Genomic DNA, 13,987 nt, shown 5'->3' with positions numbered 1-13,987 from the left:
CTGGCACCTTGATAAAATATACAATACTGATGTACCGTCTGGAATTCTTTTCTTTGTCCTCATCTCCCCTGCCCTCACACCATAAAACCTCCTCGTATCACCACCTGTATCAACCTTGCATTTTACAAAGCCATGTCCAAAATGTAGTAGAAGTGACAAGGGTATGAGAAATGTATCACACTGGCATGAATGTATGCCGACGCAGGTCACTTCCTGGATCGATCACTCAGCCCAAACTAGTCCTAATCTCCCCTCACCACCCCAGTGACCTGAGCTCACCCCGGGACCCTGTCAGCAGCACACAAGAGATCCCATATATTCAAAAAGACAGAGGTCAAATGCTGGATGTCGTAAATGTAAATCAAATATAATTAATTATAAATGAATGAAGGAGGGAAGGAAGGAAGGAAAGAAGGAAGGAATGTATCCTATCTTGCATCTTCCCAGGATTTCAGATGGGAACATGCTTTCTTCTTCTCTGATACATACCCAGTGTTATCCCTTCTGAATCACAAGACCTCACTTTACTTTAATCAGCTTCCTTCCTGGACCAACCTGGGAAGATAATGATGCCTTCTGGGAAGAAGAGTCTGATGTCCCGCCAGAGCACTTGGGCTTGTTTCTAACACACACAGGGACAGATGTGATCTCAGATGAGACAGGGATGGAGATGGACATCTTATAATAATGTTGGTTGGAATTGATGTTCTCAACACATTTCGACTTACTTTAGCTACAGTACACCTTAAGTACCTCCTGCATGCAAATGCATATGGAAACACAGGGAACTAGCGTGTTTAAGACCATTCTGTTTGTGCCCTCGAGTGCCACACACACACATTCCTTTCTCCTCCCCAAACACTTCCTGTCAAAGAAAGCCCCTGCCCTGTGCACGAGGGAGGCTTTTGATGGAGAGCTGCATGTGTGTGTGTTTATGTGAGTGAGTGTGTTTTCATGCTGTTGAGTGTAGACAGGAGGAGTAACAAGAGGGACACCTCCCCTCCTCTCCACAGACCTCAAGACCCTGTGAAGATCAGCTCAACTGTCCTTACAGAACATGCAGGATATCTGTATTCAGTGTGGTCTAAAAAGCTGATTGGGACAATGGGACTATCACATGATAAAGGAGACGTACACACAAAACACAAAAGATACACACTTACACACACTCATTCACCTGTCATTTAAAATAATGTATTTACTGTCATATCCTCCTTCATATAAGATCATCAATGACACCAGAAAGGAAAAAGAGCCTGCCAATGAGCATTCAGATGTACAGGTACAGTAAAAGATTTCTATTTTCTATGGTGGAGCCGTTTATTTTTTATCTCCTAGTCTTCTTGTGGTGATGACGTAGTGGAGCTATAGCTCTTCTGGGGCTGAAAGCCAGCCAGCCAGGCAGCTAGGGACTATTTATGTCTCTCATCTTAAGTGATGTCCCCCTGTAATGTAATTGCAAGACAGCTAATTGAAGAATGGGGATGACGAGGATAGGAGGGGAAGGGCGGAGCATGGTGGGATTATAGGCTTCAAGAGGAGAGAGGTACTCCGCCCGGGAAAGATGAGGGAAGAGGAAAGCAAAAGAAGAGAAAGCATGTAGAGAAAAAGAAAAAGGTGGATGTCAACCGTGGGGAAAGAAAAAAAAACTGTGTTCAGACTAATGCAATTTACACACACACACATCTATTCGACACAGACACCTACACATACACACAAACAAATTATTTGTTTGTGTGTATGTGTAAGGCTACAGAGACAAATTATTTGTCTCTGTAGCCTCTCCCGTACCCAGCCTGTGTTCCGTCTCGTTCATTTGTATCAATAAGGAACCGTGGAGTCTTTATATCAGATGAGCAGAATCCACTGCCCCTGATCCAATCATTGCTGGGAAACCTGATTAGAAAACCGAGAGTGTTCCATGCCCAGACGTTCCAACCAGACCACAGGAATGAGCAGGAGAACCTGTGAATCTCAGGTCTGTGAAGCTCTTTCACGAGCCCACAAGGAATGGACGTGTTAGGGAGAACTGTGTGCTTTTGATCAGTCTGTATGGACCACAAATGTTTACCCCATGTTTACACCAATTCTGTAGTCATAAAACCATATGCCATCAATAAAAAGTACAGTTTGTGTAACACGTATATTTTGAGTCAATTATGCTAAGATGAATAATGATAAAATAATATTAGTCATGTTATTATCATTTCAAAGTCTTGCTCTGAGGAAACATTACGTGAGGAGGAACATTCAGTCTTTGTGGTCGCTTGTCTGTCTGTTGAGTGTGACTGTGTGTCTGTCACCATCTTTTCATGCGGAAGACTATTCATCTCTGTGTGCCCTGCAGCTCACAGCATCTGCAAAGCCATGAATGTAGAAAAAGGGATCTTGGCTTTTGGAAGTGATTCAGTCAGAAGAAGACTAATGCAACCGTCCCAACACACACTTACTGCATGCACACACATACAGGGAATCACACACACACACACACACACACACACACACACACACACACACACACACACACACACACACACACACATGCACACTTCCAACAATAGTGCTTTTGCCTCAAGGGGGCTGTTCACTCTGGACAGAGCACCCCCCCTCCCCCCAGACACACACACCCCTTGAAGGGGTGGGCCCAACAGCGCTCTTGAGAGCCACCCTATTCAAACCCACAGCTCTGTGTGACATGCTAAGCAACTGACGGATCAAAACGATGTGCCAAAAAATGGCCCTTGGATTCCAGGGCTGACTTGTGTGACCACGTCTCTCTTTCAAACGCATGATTTGTTTCATGATATCGCGGTGCAACTTCATGGACGCAAACAAGGCGTGGCGTCCATTTGTATTTCCGAAAGCGCGGAGGCAGTAACCTCCTTGGCATGTGATGCGTCAGATCAGGTGGTGGAGTGTGGGGTTCGGTTGGGGAGGAAGATGATTGGATGGGGAAACACAAACGAGAGAGGACGGTGACGACAAGGACGGAATGTCGTTAGGGTCATTTGAACTTGTGCATCATCAAAACACACTGTGATCTGGCTCCCTCTCTCTTTTCATTTTTCTCTCCATCTTTCTTTATCAACCCTCCCCCACCTTCTCTCTTATTCTCCCTCACCGCCACTCTCTCTCTCTCTCTCTCTCTCTCTCTCTCTCTCTCTCTCTCTCTCTCTCTCTCTCTCTCTCTTTTCTCACTCTCACTGTCTGTGTCATCTGTGTGCACTCTATGTGTGTGTGTGTGTCTGTGTGTGTGTGTGTGTGAGGGCAACCGTGTCTTTAGTATCAATGGCAGGGCTGATTCTCAGCCAGAAGATCCATTAGAGCTGATTGAAGAGCACAAGGGTGCAGACATAACCCTGAAGGTGGATGGAGAGTACACACACACTTGTAGTATACACACACTTATAGTACCCACACACTTGTAGTACCGACACACTGTTAGGTGACTAAGTAGATGGAGGGAGTGTTGGAACAAGAAGAATGAGTGAGGTCTGCCAGGGTTAGAGAGAAAGAGAGTGTGTATGTGTACGTACGTGCCTGTGTGTGTTTGTGTATGCTCATGTGCACCTTCTTGTAGGATGGGGGAGTGGAAAAACAGGAGAGAGATAAACAACCTTGGTGATGTCATCTCACTGGAACACATCAACACAACATACACACACTCATGTACACACACATTGTACGTGCACACACACTCTCCTGTGTGTGTATGGTTGGTTTGCCGGATTCTGTCGTCAGCCGATGTCTCTCTATGACGAGTATGGGAACTAGGGTGTTACGACGTTACGTCACATTACGAGTTCATCCTGCCACACACACCAGGGAGACCTATGAGGCGTCACCATGCGATAAAGCATGCGATAAAGCATGCGATAAAGCATGCGAAAAAGCACAATTTGCGGCCTCTGTGACCAGGACTGTGGTTCAGCAGTGGGACAGCAGCGCTGCGTCTGTCACAACCCAGACAGCTGCTTAGCCGGTGTAGCACCAAATAAACAATGACTGTGCGTAAAGGAGCCCAATCAACACTGAAGCTATGGGACTGATGTAGGAGTTCACACGTATAGTATATTTTGGCTGTCTTCAACCGGAAACTCTATTAAAAGGATGGTGCAGCATTATTTTTGCTACAATTAAGAAGTTGTTGCATTGTATTTCAGTAATTGAGATGTTATTGTTGCACTGTGGTATTCTTGTAAAGCATGACTTTATTGTAATTGAGTTCTGATGTATTTCTGAGCCAATAGAACATATTAGAAAGAGACATAATAGTGTATATTCTTCAACTTCTAGAACTGCTACTGATTTTCCTTTCCTTCTCTAAGCTTTCTAAATGTCACATCCTGATCTGATTGATAGGATAATTAGGCCATTCATAGCATCAAAACAGAATTGACAATGACCCCAAAATTAACCAGGAGAGAATGCAAGAGGGAGCTTTGATATTTCCAACAGTGAGGAGAGGGGAGGATGTTAAAGATCAGTTCTAATGAATGCACCAGTGGCCCGCTATCTCAGTCTTCTCAGAAAGCGCTGGAGATAGAGAGATCTGACCTTCCATCCTTGAGAGTGGCTATTTCTTGATATGGGGAAAGAAAATAGAGAGAAAGGCAGAGAGCAGACAAGAATCTCCAACTCTATCTCTCTCTAGTACACACACACACACACACACACACACATACCCCCCCCCCCCACACACACACACACTAATGAGGCTTCTTTTCTCAGCTGCCCACCAGTCCCTTAGTAGGGAAAAGGTTCACTCTCTCACTCAAGTATGATGCTGAATTTGTGAATAGAAATATTATATATAAGAATTATAAGAATTGACATGCTTGAAGAATATTTTGAAGTGTTATGATTATTAGAATACAGCTACAGTGTAATCTGTCTCTCTCCATCTCTCTCCATCTCTCTCCATCTCTCTCCATCTCTCTCTCTTCTCTATATCTCTCTCCATCTCTCTCCATCTCTCTCCATCTCTCTCTCTTCTCTCTATCTCTCTTCCGTATTTTCTGTTAGCCCCTCATTCCTGCTTAGGTCTCCACTCCTCCCTTCAAATATTTGAACGAGATAGTATGTCAGTGGGAGGAGACAAACCCAGAGAACCGTGAAGGGGCCCTCTCCTCTGTCAGTCCCTCTCTGTGACAGGGGCAGGGGCGTGGGGGAGATCTCAGCAGAAGATGGGCAGGAAGAGAAACAAAACAACAGGGAGGATGTGCTAGGATGTGGATAGTGGAGGGGGATGAGGGGGTAGACAGGGGTAGGAGATGGGGGGTTAGGGGGTGAGGGGTTGAGGGGTCAGATCAGTCTCCCTGTCCTCTCCAGAGCCGAGAGTGACAGAGTCTGACTGGGTGTCAGAGTATGACAGTCAGAAGGCAGCCCAATGACAGTCAGGGTTACATGACAAGGAATCCCCTGCCTCCCGACTCCTCACACACCCATACACACCCATACACACACCCATACACACCCATAAACACATACACACACCCATACACATCCATACACACCCATACACACCCATGCACACCCATAAACACACACACGCACCCATACACATCCATACACACCCATACACACACCCATGCACACCCATACACACACACACACAACCATACACACCCATACACACCCATACACACATTTGCACACACCCTCCCTATCTCCTTGTGGGCCAGGGGTGTGGCCAGACCCTGACCGGTATCCTCACACAGGGACCCAGACTTACCTGTCATTATATGTTCTCATACCAACCATACTGTTACAGTTTATGTTACACTCTCCTCTCCCATCTCCCAGGTTTAACAGCAATATGTTTTTCAACAAACGATCGACTTAATGAAGATGGAAGAGTATGTACAGTACTGCAACAGTGTTGCCAACAAATGTCACTAGTTTCACTATCAAATTAGTTATCCTGATCAGGGCTGATTGGAACACACAGCAGGTCATTAACGAGACAGTGATTTCACACATACCTGGAGACAAATCCTATTTGTGATCTGGCTCCAAATGATTTTTACCTGAAAAGGTCAAGAAAGAAAACTTGACTGATAGAAGAGGAGGGTGCTACTGGAGAGAGAGGACGAAGAAGGAGAGCAAAAAGGCAGATATATTGAGGAAGAAAGATGTAGAGAGAAACTGAGAGAGAGGGAGAGAGAGAGAGAGAGAGAGAGAGAGAGAGAGAGAGAGAGAGAGAGAGAGAGAGAGAGAGAGAGAGAGAGAGAGAGAGAGATGACCATCACCATTTTAATGTGCAGGTCATTTCGAGTAAAAGACATACAGAATGGTTACCCTTCCTCATGTCCAATTATCTCTCAGCCACAAGCCTGTGTGACCTTTTTCTGCTCACTCACACAGACATGACATCATAAGACCTTCCTGCTAAATGGAACAGAACAGGAATAGCATGACAGAGGATAGAATATATACATTTCTGGTGTGTGTATGAATGTGTGTGGGTGTGTATGTGTTTGCCCGTTTTCAGGGAGCCATGAAGAAACTTTCATCATCTTAGCTTAATATTTTAAGGCCAAACCAGCTGCTCAAACGTATCAGTGACAGCACAACCAACACTGATTTCTTTGTGTTTACCCCCTCTGGTGGAGATGTTATGTACTACAAAGGACTGCAAATTAAATACAATCATTTCAATGTCACCAAGTATGGAAGTCAACTATTTAATTAATCATATTTTCCACCTCCTTTATTGAAAATAAGACACTCCAGTGAGACACTTCTCAGAAGGCACATTAGGCCCTTTAAAATCCTCTAAATGTGCTTGATAACCCTCTTCCTTGAAGTAATTTTTTATCCAACATTTAAAAAAAGCATTTGCTCATTCACACAGCTGCTACTGACCCAGACACCAAGATGAACACGATCATTTTGGAAGGTTGCATTTCAAGAGCAATCCCACGTGCATCCCCATCCATTGGCCAGTAGATGTCACCCTCATTCAATTAATGGCGGATATCTGTTTCTTGAAAGTCACTTGACAGAAACTCTATTCATCAAAATTAGACCAAATTGAATTACATTAGATTAGATTAAAAAGTCTTGTTATAGTTAGTTAGTTTTTATTTAATAGAATACCAACCTTCTGCATGGTGGCATTGACACAAAATCTCTCCCCTCAGTGTTGTGGTTCTGAAGTGGTGTAATGTGGAGAAAATCACACTAGAGAGCATTAGTTTCACAGTGGACGAAACCAGATTCTATTCTTGAGTAAAACACAAGCCAATATTACATATCCATGACAGATATGGACATAATTACACCTTGTTGTATAAAACAGAATAGAGGTGACTATACTGTTCAAATATTTTACATCTCCAAGGACATGCACACATTGATTTAAATACTTGATTCATTTGATCTTTTACATGGAAAAGTATAATTTCTGTATGTCTAAAAATGTAATTGGGTAGTTGGGTCGCAATCAAAAAAAGGAACAGAGTTGCAGTCTGAGAGAAGACAAAGGGATGTATGTCATATTGAGGTGCTACATACAGTACTTGGCAGCAGCGTAGCTACGCTACACTGAGTGAAAACGTGAGTTTTCGAATAACGCTGACAGGTCTATCATGCTGGAACCTTGCCAGAGTTTAGCACGAGGGAGGTCTTGAACATGCTCTGTTCTCCAGAACACCAGAGCAACAGATGAAACTGCTTTCGGCGCAGTGGGAATAGAGGTGTGTGTGGTGGAGGGGGAGGTTGTGCATGGTCAGAGATGTGTTCTGTCGTCTGTGGGAGGGGGGGGAGAGCATGAGATGGATGCATGGGTGAGGGATCTCTTTACCCCCTGTAAGCGTTCAGGTGTTCAGGGAGGCACGAGCAGGTTCTGGTCCTTTCCCACAACATCACTCCACAGCCAGGGGGGATTAAGGTCCTGCTCAACCCAGCCACAGTGCACACTGTCCCACACCCTCCTTCAGCCCAGCTCTATGCCCATCGCTCTCCTCTCCCCGTTTCTCATATTCTCAGTGTTGCAACGCTGCAATCCCTCCACCTGCAGAAGGAATTTTTCAGTCTCTCTCTCTCTCTCTCTCTCTCTCTCTCTCTCTCTCCCTCTCTCTCAGTTTCTCTCTACATCTTTCTTCCTCAATATATCTGCCTTTTTGCCTCTCTCTCTATCTCTCTCTTTCTCTCTTTGGCTCTCCTCCTGTGTCCTGGCAAGCCCTCTTCAGCCGCAGCGGGGACCTGGCACCCAGAGGACTGCTGAAGGAGATTCAGACTGTGTACGGTCTCTGTCCCAGTACAGTACCCAGAGCAGTGGTGTACCTGAAGGGGTTGGGTCATCTCCGCTGCTTTACTGTTTTCATGGCCACATTGAATAGAGGATGAGAATGTCGATTAAGGCTTACACTGGAATGAAAACATGCACCTTTCTGTAGGGACCACATCCAATCAAAAATTGAATGAGTTCATTTTGTTTCCCTCAGGCATGCTTGATTAAGAAAGCCCCACAAAAACATTAAAAATCACTAGCTGTTCAAATATGACTAGAATTTCTCCTAGAACGCCTTTCTCCTGAGACAGCTGACACAGTGAAGAAAGGTAGGTTAGTGAAAAAAGGTATGGTTTCCTATTAAGACTTTTGCCCTCTGTGTCCCTAAGACTAGCGGATAGAAAGAATAGGAGGGAGATACTTCAGTACTGAGTCAATGTAATGCAATCAGACTGAAGCTGACACTGACATGCATCTGTCATTATCGGCCTCTTGAAGCAGGCTGGCCCCTGTGTCCTCATTTACTCTCTCCCCCTGTCTTCCTTTCACAGATCTCATGCTGTTATTTTCTACCAGATAGGGGAAAATGCTGAAATGAATGTGAATGGCTTTGAAAGCTATGAAAACGGCCACAGGAGAAACCTTTGTGCAGGGAAAATGAAAGCTATGATAACGGTGAAAAGAATTCCTGCAGGTAATTCTGCATAATTTATTTGGTACATGACATTTTGTTTGCACTTTTAAGGTCTAATCTTAGACTTTATGTTTGCAAATCTTCAGTTACGAAAACAGATAATCATTGGTTTCATTCATTCAATTAATTATCGTAAAGCCAAGGAGGAGCAATCCACTATATTGGTCAGATTCAACAGAGGTAAATTTTCCCAAAGTAATTAAATTATTATTGACAAAATATTGACATTGAATTTTTTTTACTCTACTTGCCATGCCTAAGTAATTAGCAATATTCCAAACTAGAGTTGACGATTTACCTCTCATACTTTTTAGTTTGTTGATAATCTAACATGGCACGGGTTTTCCACACATTAAAATAGTGGACGATTTAAATCAAACCTGACACTCAACCCTCTTTAGAGTGGGACGCTATTTAATTAGGGCTGTGTTGAAGAGCTGCCAAGTGCGTACATATTTCACTGCTTGAGCTAGTGTGTATGAGAGAGATACAGTAGGGACGTTATTCAGTTCTTACGCATTGTGGCAACTTTAGGTTCGCAGCGTTCTGTCTGGAGGGACACATCTTTTGTACTCTCCAATATGAAAAATGTATTCAGGTGGCACAGAAGAGAACCAGTCTGTCAGTATACCCTTGGGGATGCTGACGGGTGCTGAGGTATAACAGTCGTGAAGACTCAGCTAAAAGACGCCTTCCTCATTGGAGACTCCAACGTAAAATGTATTATGGCCAGAGTGAATCTGTGCCATTCGTTTTTTTTGTTGTGAACAACAGCTGGCTATCTACCGCGAAATGATTGGAAGAAAAGTGTCGGACTCACACTAAGTATACATAGTGCATTGCACACGCATTAGACTGTTACTGTATAACCCTTGACAATTGCGCAGCACAAGCAAGTATCTCTACTGTATAGGGTCCTTCTGCTGTGATATTATTACATTAGGGGTCACACCAAGGAGAAAGAACCCCACATTTCAAGCCGTCATATGACATATAATCAATGCATAGGTGTCAGTTAATTGGTGCAGTAGAGGCAAGATGTTCAAAAGTTTTTATGACGGTCTGGTATCCTCTGAAGCCATAGTATTTGATAGATGCATTATATTAACGAAATTAAACAAATCACTGCTGTTTCCACCGGCTTGATTATATTTTTTTCTGAGACAAATTGAATTTAAAGGGCTCTCCATTTTACTGAGTGCACTTCTTCCCGATCATGAGCACACACGTCCTGTGGTGAGACTCGGCATAGAGACAGATTGCAATCTGTTGAAGGGCTTTTAGAAGATCACATGCAATTGATGTCCTCTCAAGAGTCCATGGTGAGCGTTTGCTAGTCAGTGCCTTCCTCTTTCCGGATTTGATCTCGGACCCTGTGATAGTGTCGCAAGTTTGTTTACTGATCAAGGAGCTCATTTTAGGCTGAATATCAATGCATGACATTCATGGTGAAAATGTGTTTGAAGCACTTAAATACCCCGTAGTCCATTACGCAGAGCAACTGGGGGAAAACGCTGTTTAGTTTTCAGCGTTTTCAGCGTTCAACCGCTTGAGTTTCAGAATCCAATCCGCGTCGCGGCGCGTACAGAGATCTGGATCTCTCCGGGAAGCAGAACAGCAATGCCGCTTTTCTTAGATTAGCAACAAGTGAGCATAGGACAGTACATTATGCTACGGAGAGGTGAGCATAATGTTTTTTAACGTTCTTAAGTCTTTACGCATTGTTCTACTCGATAAGAGTTTTTGTTGTCTTATTATTGAATAATCCGTACGTTTGAGCACCCAGCCCTTCACGAACAGAGATCCTGATTGAAAATATACTTCTCCAAGGTGCAAGCGTACGTTTCAATTTGATAAATAGCTTTTTTTGATATTTGTCTGTAAAGCACAGCGGACTACACTTGCGTAGGACAATGCTAAAAGGTTTATTTCGTCAGTTTTTGGCTTTGTGAAAGTACATTCCAACTTTTCAACAACTATCCATAAATGAGTTTTACAGATTTTGCAATATATATAATACACTTTGTTGTCAAACATCATCATTATCATTTATAACTGGAAAACGTTGCTGTAGAATGTTGTGAGTATGGTAATTTAACCTTTACCTTGGTCTGTTGTGCTGGGGAACAAAGACACAGAGGGTCTGCGAAGATAGTACACCTAATCTAGAAGCAGGTGTTCAAGGCTAGACTGACATGCAATTTGGATTATTGAACTAGATAGCACAAGACCACCATTTCTTGAACGGCATGGCACAGGTGTGGTAAGATAAGGAAGAAGACCTTTTGCCGATACAATACTATTTGTCATAAACCTTTTTGATGTAATACACTGCTCCAAAAAAGTCTCCAAACATGACCTAGATAATAACTTGGCCAACTCTGTCTTGTCCTAAAAGAATGCAGGGTAAATTGCCTGACAGGACTTTAACCATTCTGCTGTGCAAGCAAATATATTTGGAGAACGTACAACATTTCCACTCCATCAATCCCCTGGGTGCTGCCAGGGGCACGTCATACAGTGTGTTCTTTACAGTGGGTATGCATAGCTTGTGTGAGTCTGTCTCCACAGCCTCAAATTGGGAGTAGCCATCTGGAACTATCAGAGCAATTCTATTATTACCAGGATAATGTATCTTCCCCATTTATGCTGTCTGTGTCGAGGGGTGGGGGGACTGGAGTCTTGTTAATTCACATCTCTTTCTCTCTTGGTTTTCCTCTCTGGCTCTCTCTTTTTCTCTTTTCTCTCACAGAATCCTTGACTTCTGAAGGATTTTGTGAGAAAATGCCTTTGTCTCCAGATCTAAATGACCTCATGTTCTCCCCCTGTCCTTCTACCTGGTTTCCTGGTTCACCATGCTGGGCATCCATCTAGTCCCCAGTCTCACAGTACAACAAATTTGAGTGGATTGACACATGGAGGATACTGGCTTGCTGACGTGACCAATTAATAAGGCGTCCCCAGATGTATACCCCTGCTGTCCTGATGAACGATGAAAACTGCTCAGGTACAGAGATAATAGTCAGGTCTGACGATACACAAGCTAATGGGGGTTTCTTACACACACTGGCAAGCCCAGATCTTTGTCCCCAGGGTCTCACTGTCCTCTCTGAGGACATTGTGTCTCGTCCTGGTGATGGCATTAGTGGCGGTGACAGCCTGCCCTAAGAACTGCCACTGCTCAGAGAGGAATGGTGTGGTGGTCCAGTGTGTCTCACGGAACCTGGACAAAATCCCGTCCAATTTGCCAGAGGACACCGTTGTCCTCCTCCTGTCCTCCAACCGCATCAAGCACATCCCCAAACAGGCCTTCAAGGACCTCCGCCGGCTCAGGGAACTCGACCTGTCACGGAACGCCATCGAGAGCGTGGACGCCGGGGCATTCCAGGGCCTCGCTGAAGGACTCCGCTCCCTTGACCTCTCCAACAACCAGCTTCGCAGCGTGCCCAAAGACACCTTCTCCAAGTTGGAAGCACGGGTCAGCCTGTCTCACAACCCCTGGCACTGTGAGTGCTCTTTGCAGGAGATGCTGAGAGACATGAGGCTGGACCCAGAAACAGTCAACCAGGTCAACTGTCACACGTCGGTGCAGGAGAAGTACGCAGGACAACCCATCATCCAGATCCTGGACTCTGGGATCAACTTCTGTAACTTCCACCACAGGACGACGGACGTAGCCATGTTCGTGACCATGTTCGGTTGGTTCGCCATGGTGATTGCGTACATTATCTATTACGTCAGGCACAATCAGGAGGACGCTCGTAGGCACATGGAGTACCTGAAATCTCTGCCCAGCACCTCCCAAATCAGCAAAGACTACGACACTGCCAGCACGGTGCTCTAGGCTGCCATCGCGTGTGTGAAACTGGGTGTTTTGGTAGGTGTGTGTGTGTCTGATCAGGACAAGAAAGTATGGATTACAAAACGTGATGTCAACAATGGAATAGTACTTCTATTTTTATTTTATAAAAGTGGTACACTATTTAGAAATTTAACGATTTCGATTAGACATTTGTGTGTATTAATTACTTAAGTATTTAAGTTAACTGTTAACAGGTTTCTACTTCCCATTAGTGCATCTATTGTCCGATTTCATAAGCATTATATGAATGAAAGTGGTATGTTCTCCCGGCTAAGAAATTCAGTCAGTAATGTCCCATTTAACCAACATCAACATGTTTGCAATGTGAACATACTGTACATGAAGCTCCTCCTGATTTAAAAAAACATAATGACACTTTCACTAACTTCCTAATTCCAAAAGGCCAGTGTACTGTACATTGTGGGAGAAATCAGGGATTTTTTATGTGTTTTTGCAAATCACAATCAATGTATCAGTTTGTGCATTATTATCGCTTTGTTATCTTAATACTCATTCATAGATATATGTATTCCACTTGTGTATCAATGACAGTCCTGTATGGAACAGACACTGCACTACCGGTAGTCAGGCCCAAGTTGCTACAACAGATAATGCATTGTCTACTGATAATGGTCAAAATTAGCACATAAGAAATTCCGGATTTCTCCCACAGCATCGGATCCCTGCATCTTGAAGTGCCTAGAAACAAGACCCTTTAAACCATGGTACTGTGAACAATCTGAAAAGAAATGTATAGATCAGTTAATCAATTTGAATATTTTGCCACAACATTAGTAAAGGTACTTTAGGTTCTCTGTAGAACCCATGACTGGTATCTAGTTGTTATACAGTCATTCTCTCTTATGCTACCAATGTAACCAGTCCTACTGAGCATTCCTGTATACGCAGTAACTTTATAATCAATAGCAAAATGTACATGTAGTGTTTAGGATACATCAATATACTTTTGTCTGCTGCATTTGCGTTCTGTAATATGTACATAACATTTTACATTATAGTGTGTCTGCTCAAATGGTAGTTTATGTAATTCATGTGTAATAGAGTCCCAGACAAGAATTTATGTGGGAAAACTTTAGTTACTGTAATACTAAAACTATGTACTATGTACTGTACAGTCTCGAAATTATTTGTCAAGGAAGATTATCATTAAATGTCATTTTTTTCTGGAGATGAA

The 13,987-nt window shown here is 43.6% G+C and overlaps 1 protein-coding gene across 1 annotated transcript; it reads left to right on the top strand.

Moving 5' to 3' along the window:
- Positions 1 to 10,816: 10,816 nt before the first annotated feature.
- On the top strand, positions 10,817 to 12,987 carry LOC134007422 (leucine-rich repeat-containing protein 3-like). Its single transcript, XM_062446874.1, has one exon. It carries the CDS (start codon positions 11,977 to 11,979, stop codon positions 12,772 to 12,774), a length of 798 nt encoding a protein of 265 aa, XP_062302858.1. The 5' UTR covers positions 10,817 to 11,976; the 3' UTR covers positions 12,775 to 12,987.
- The last annotated feature ends 1,000 nt before the right edge of the window (positions 12,988 to 13,987 follow it).

This window comes from Osmerus eperlanus, chromosome 21 (assembly GCF_963692335.1).
Source record: "Osmerus eperlanus chromosome 21, fOsmEpe2.1, whole genome shotgun sequence".
Lineage (NCBI taxonomy): Eukaryota > Metazoa > Chordata > Actinopteri > Osmeriformes > Osmeridae > Osmerus > Osmerus eperlanus.
This window is presented reverse-complemented; position numbering and strand designations above follow the sequence as displayed.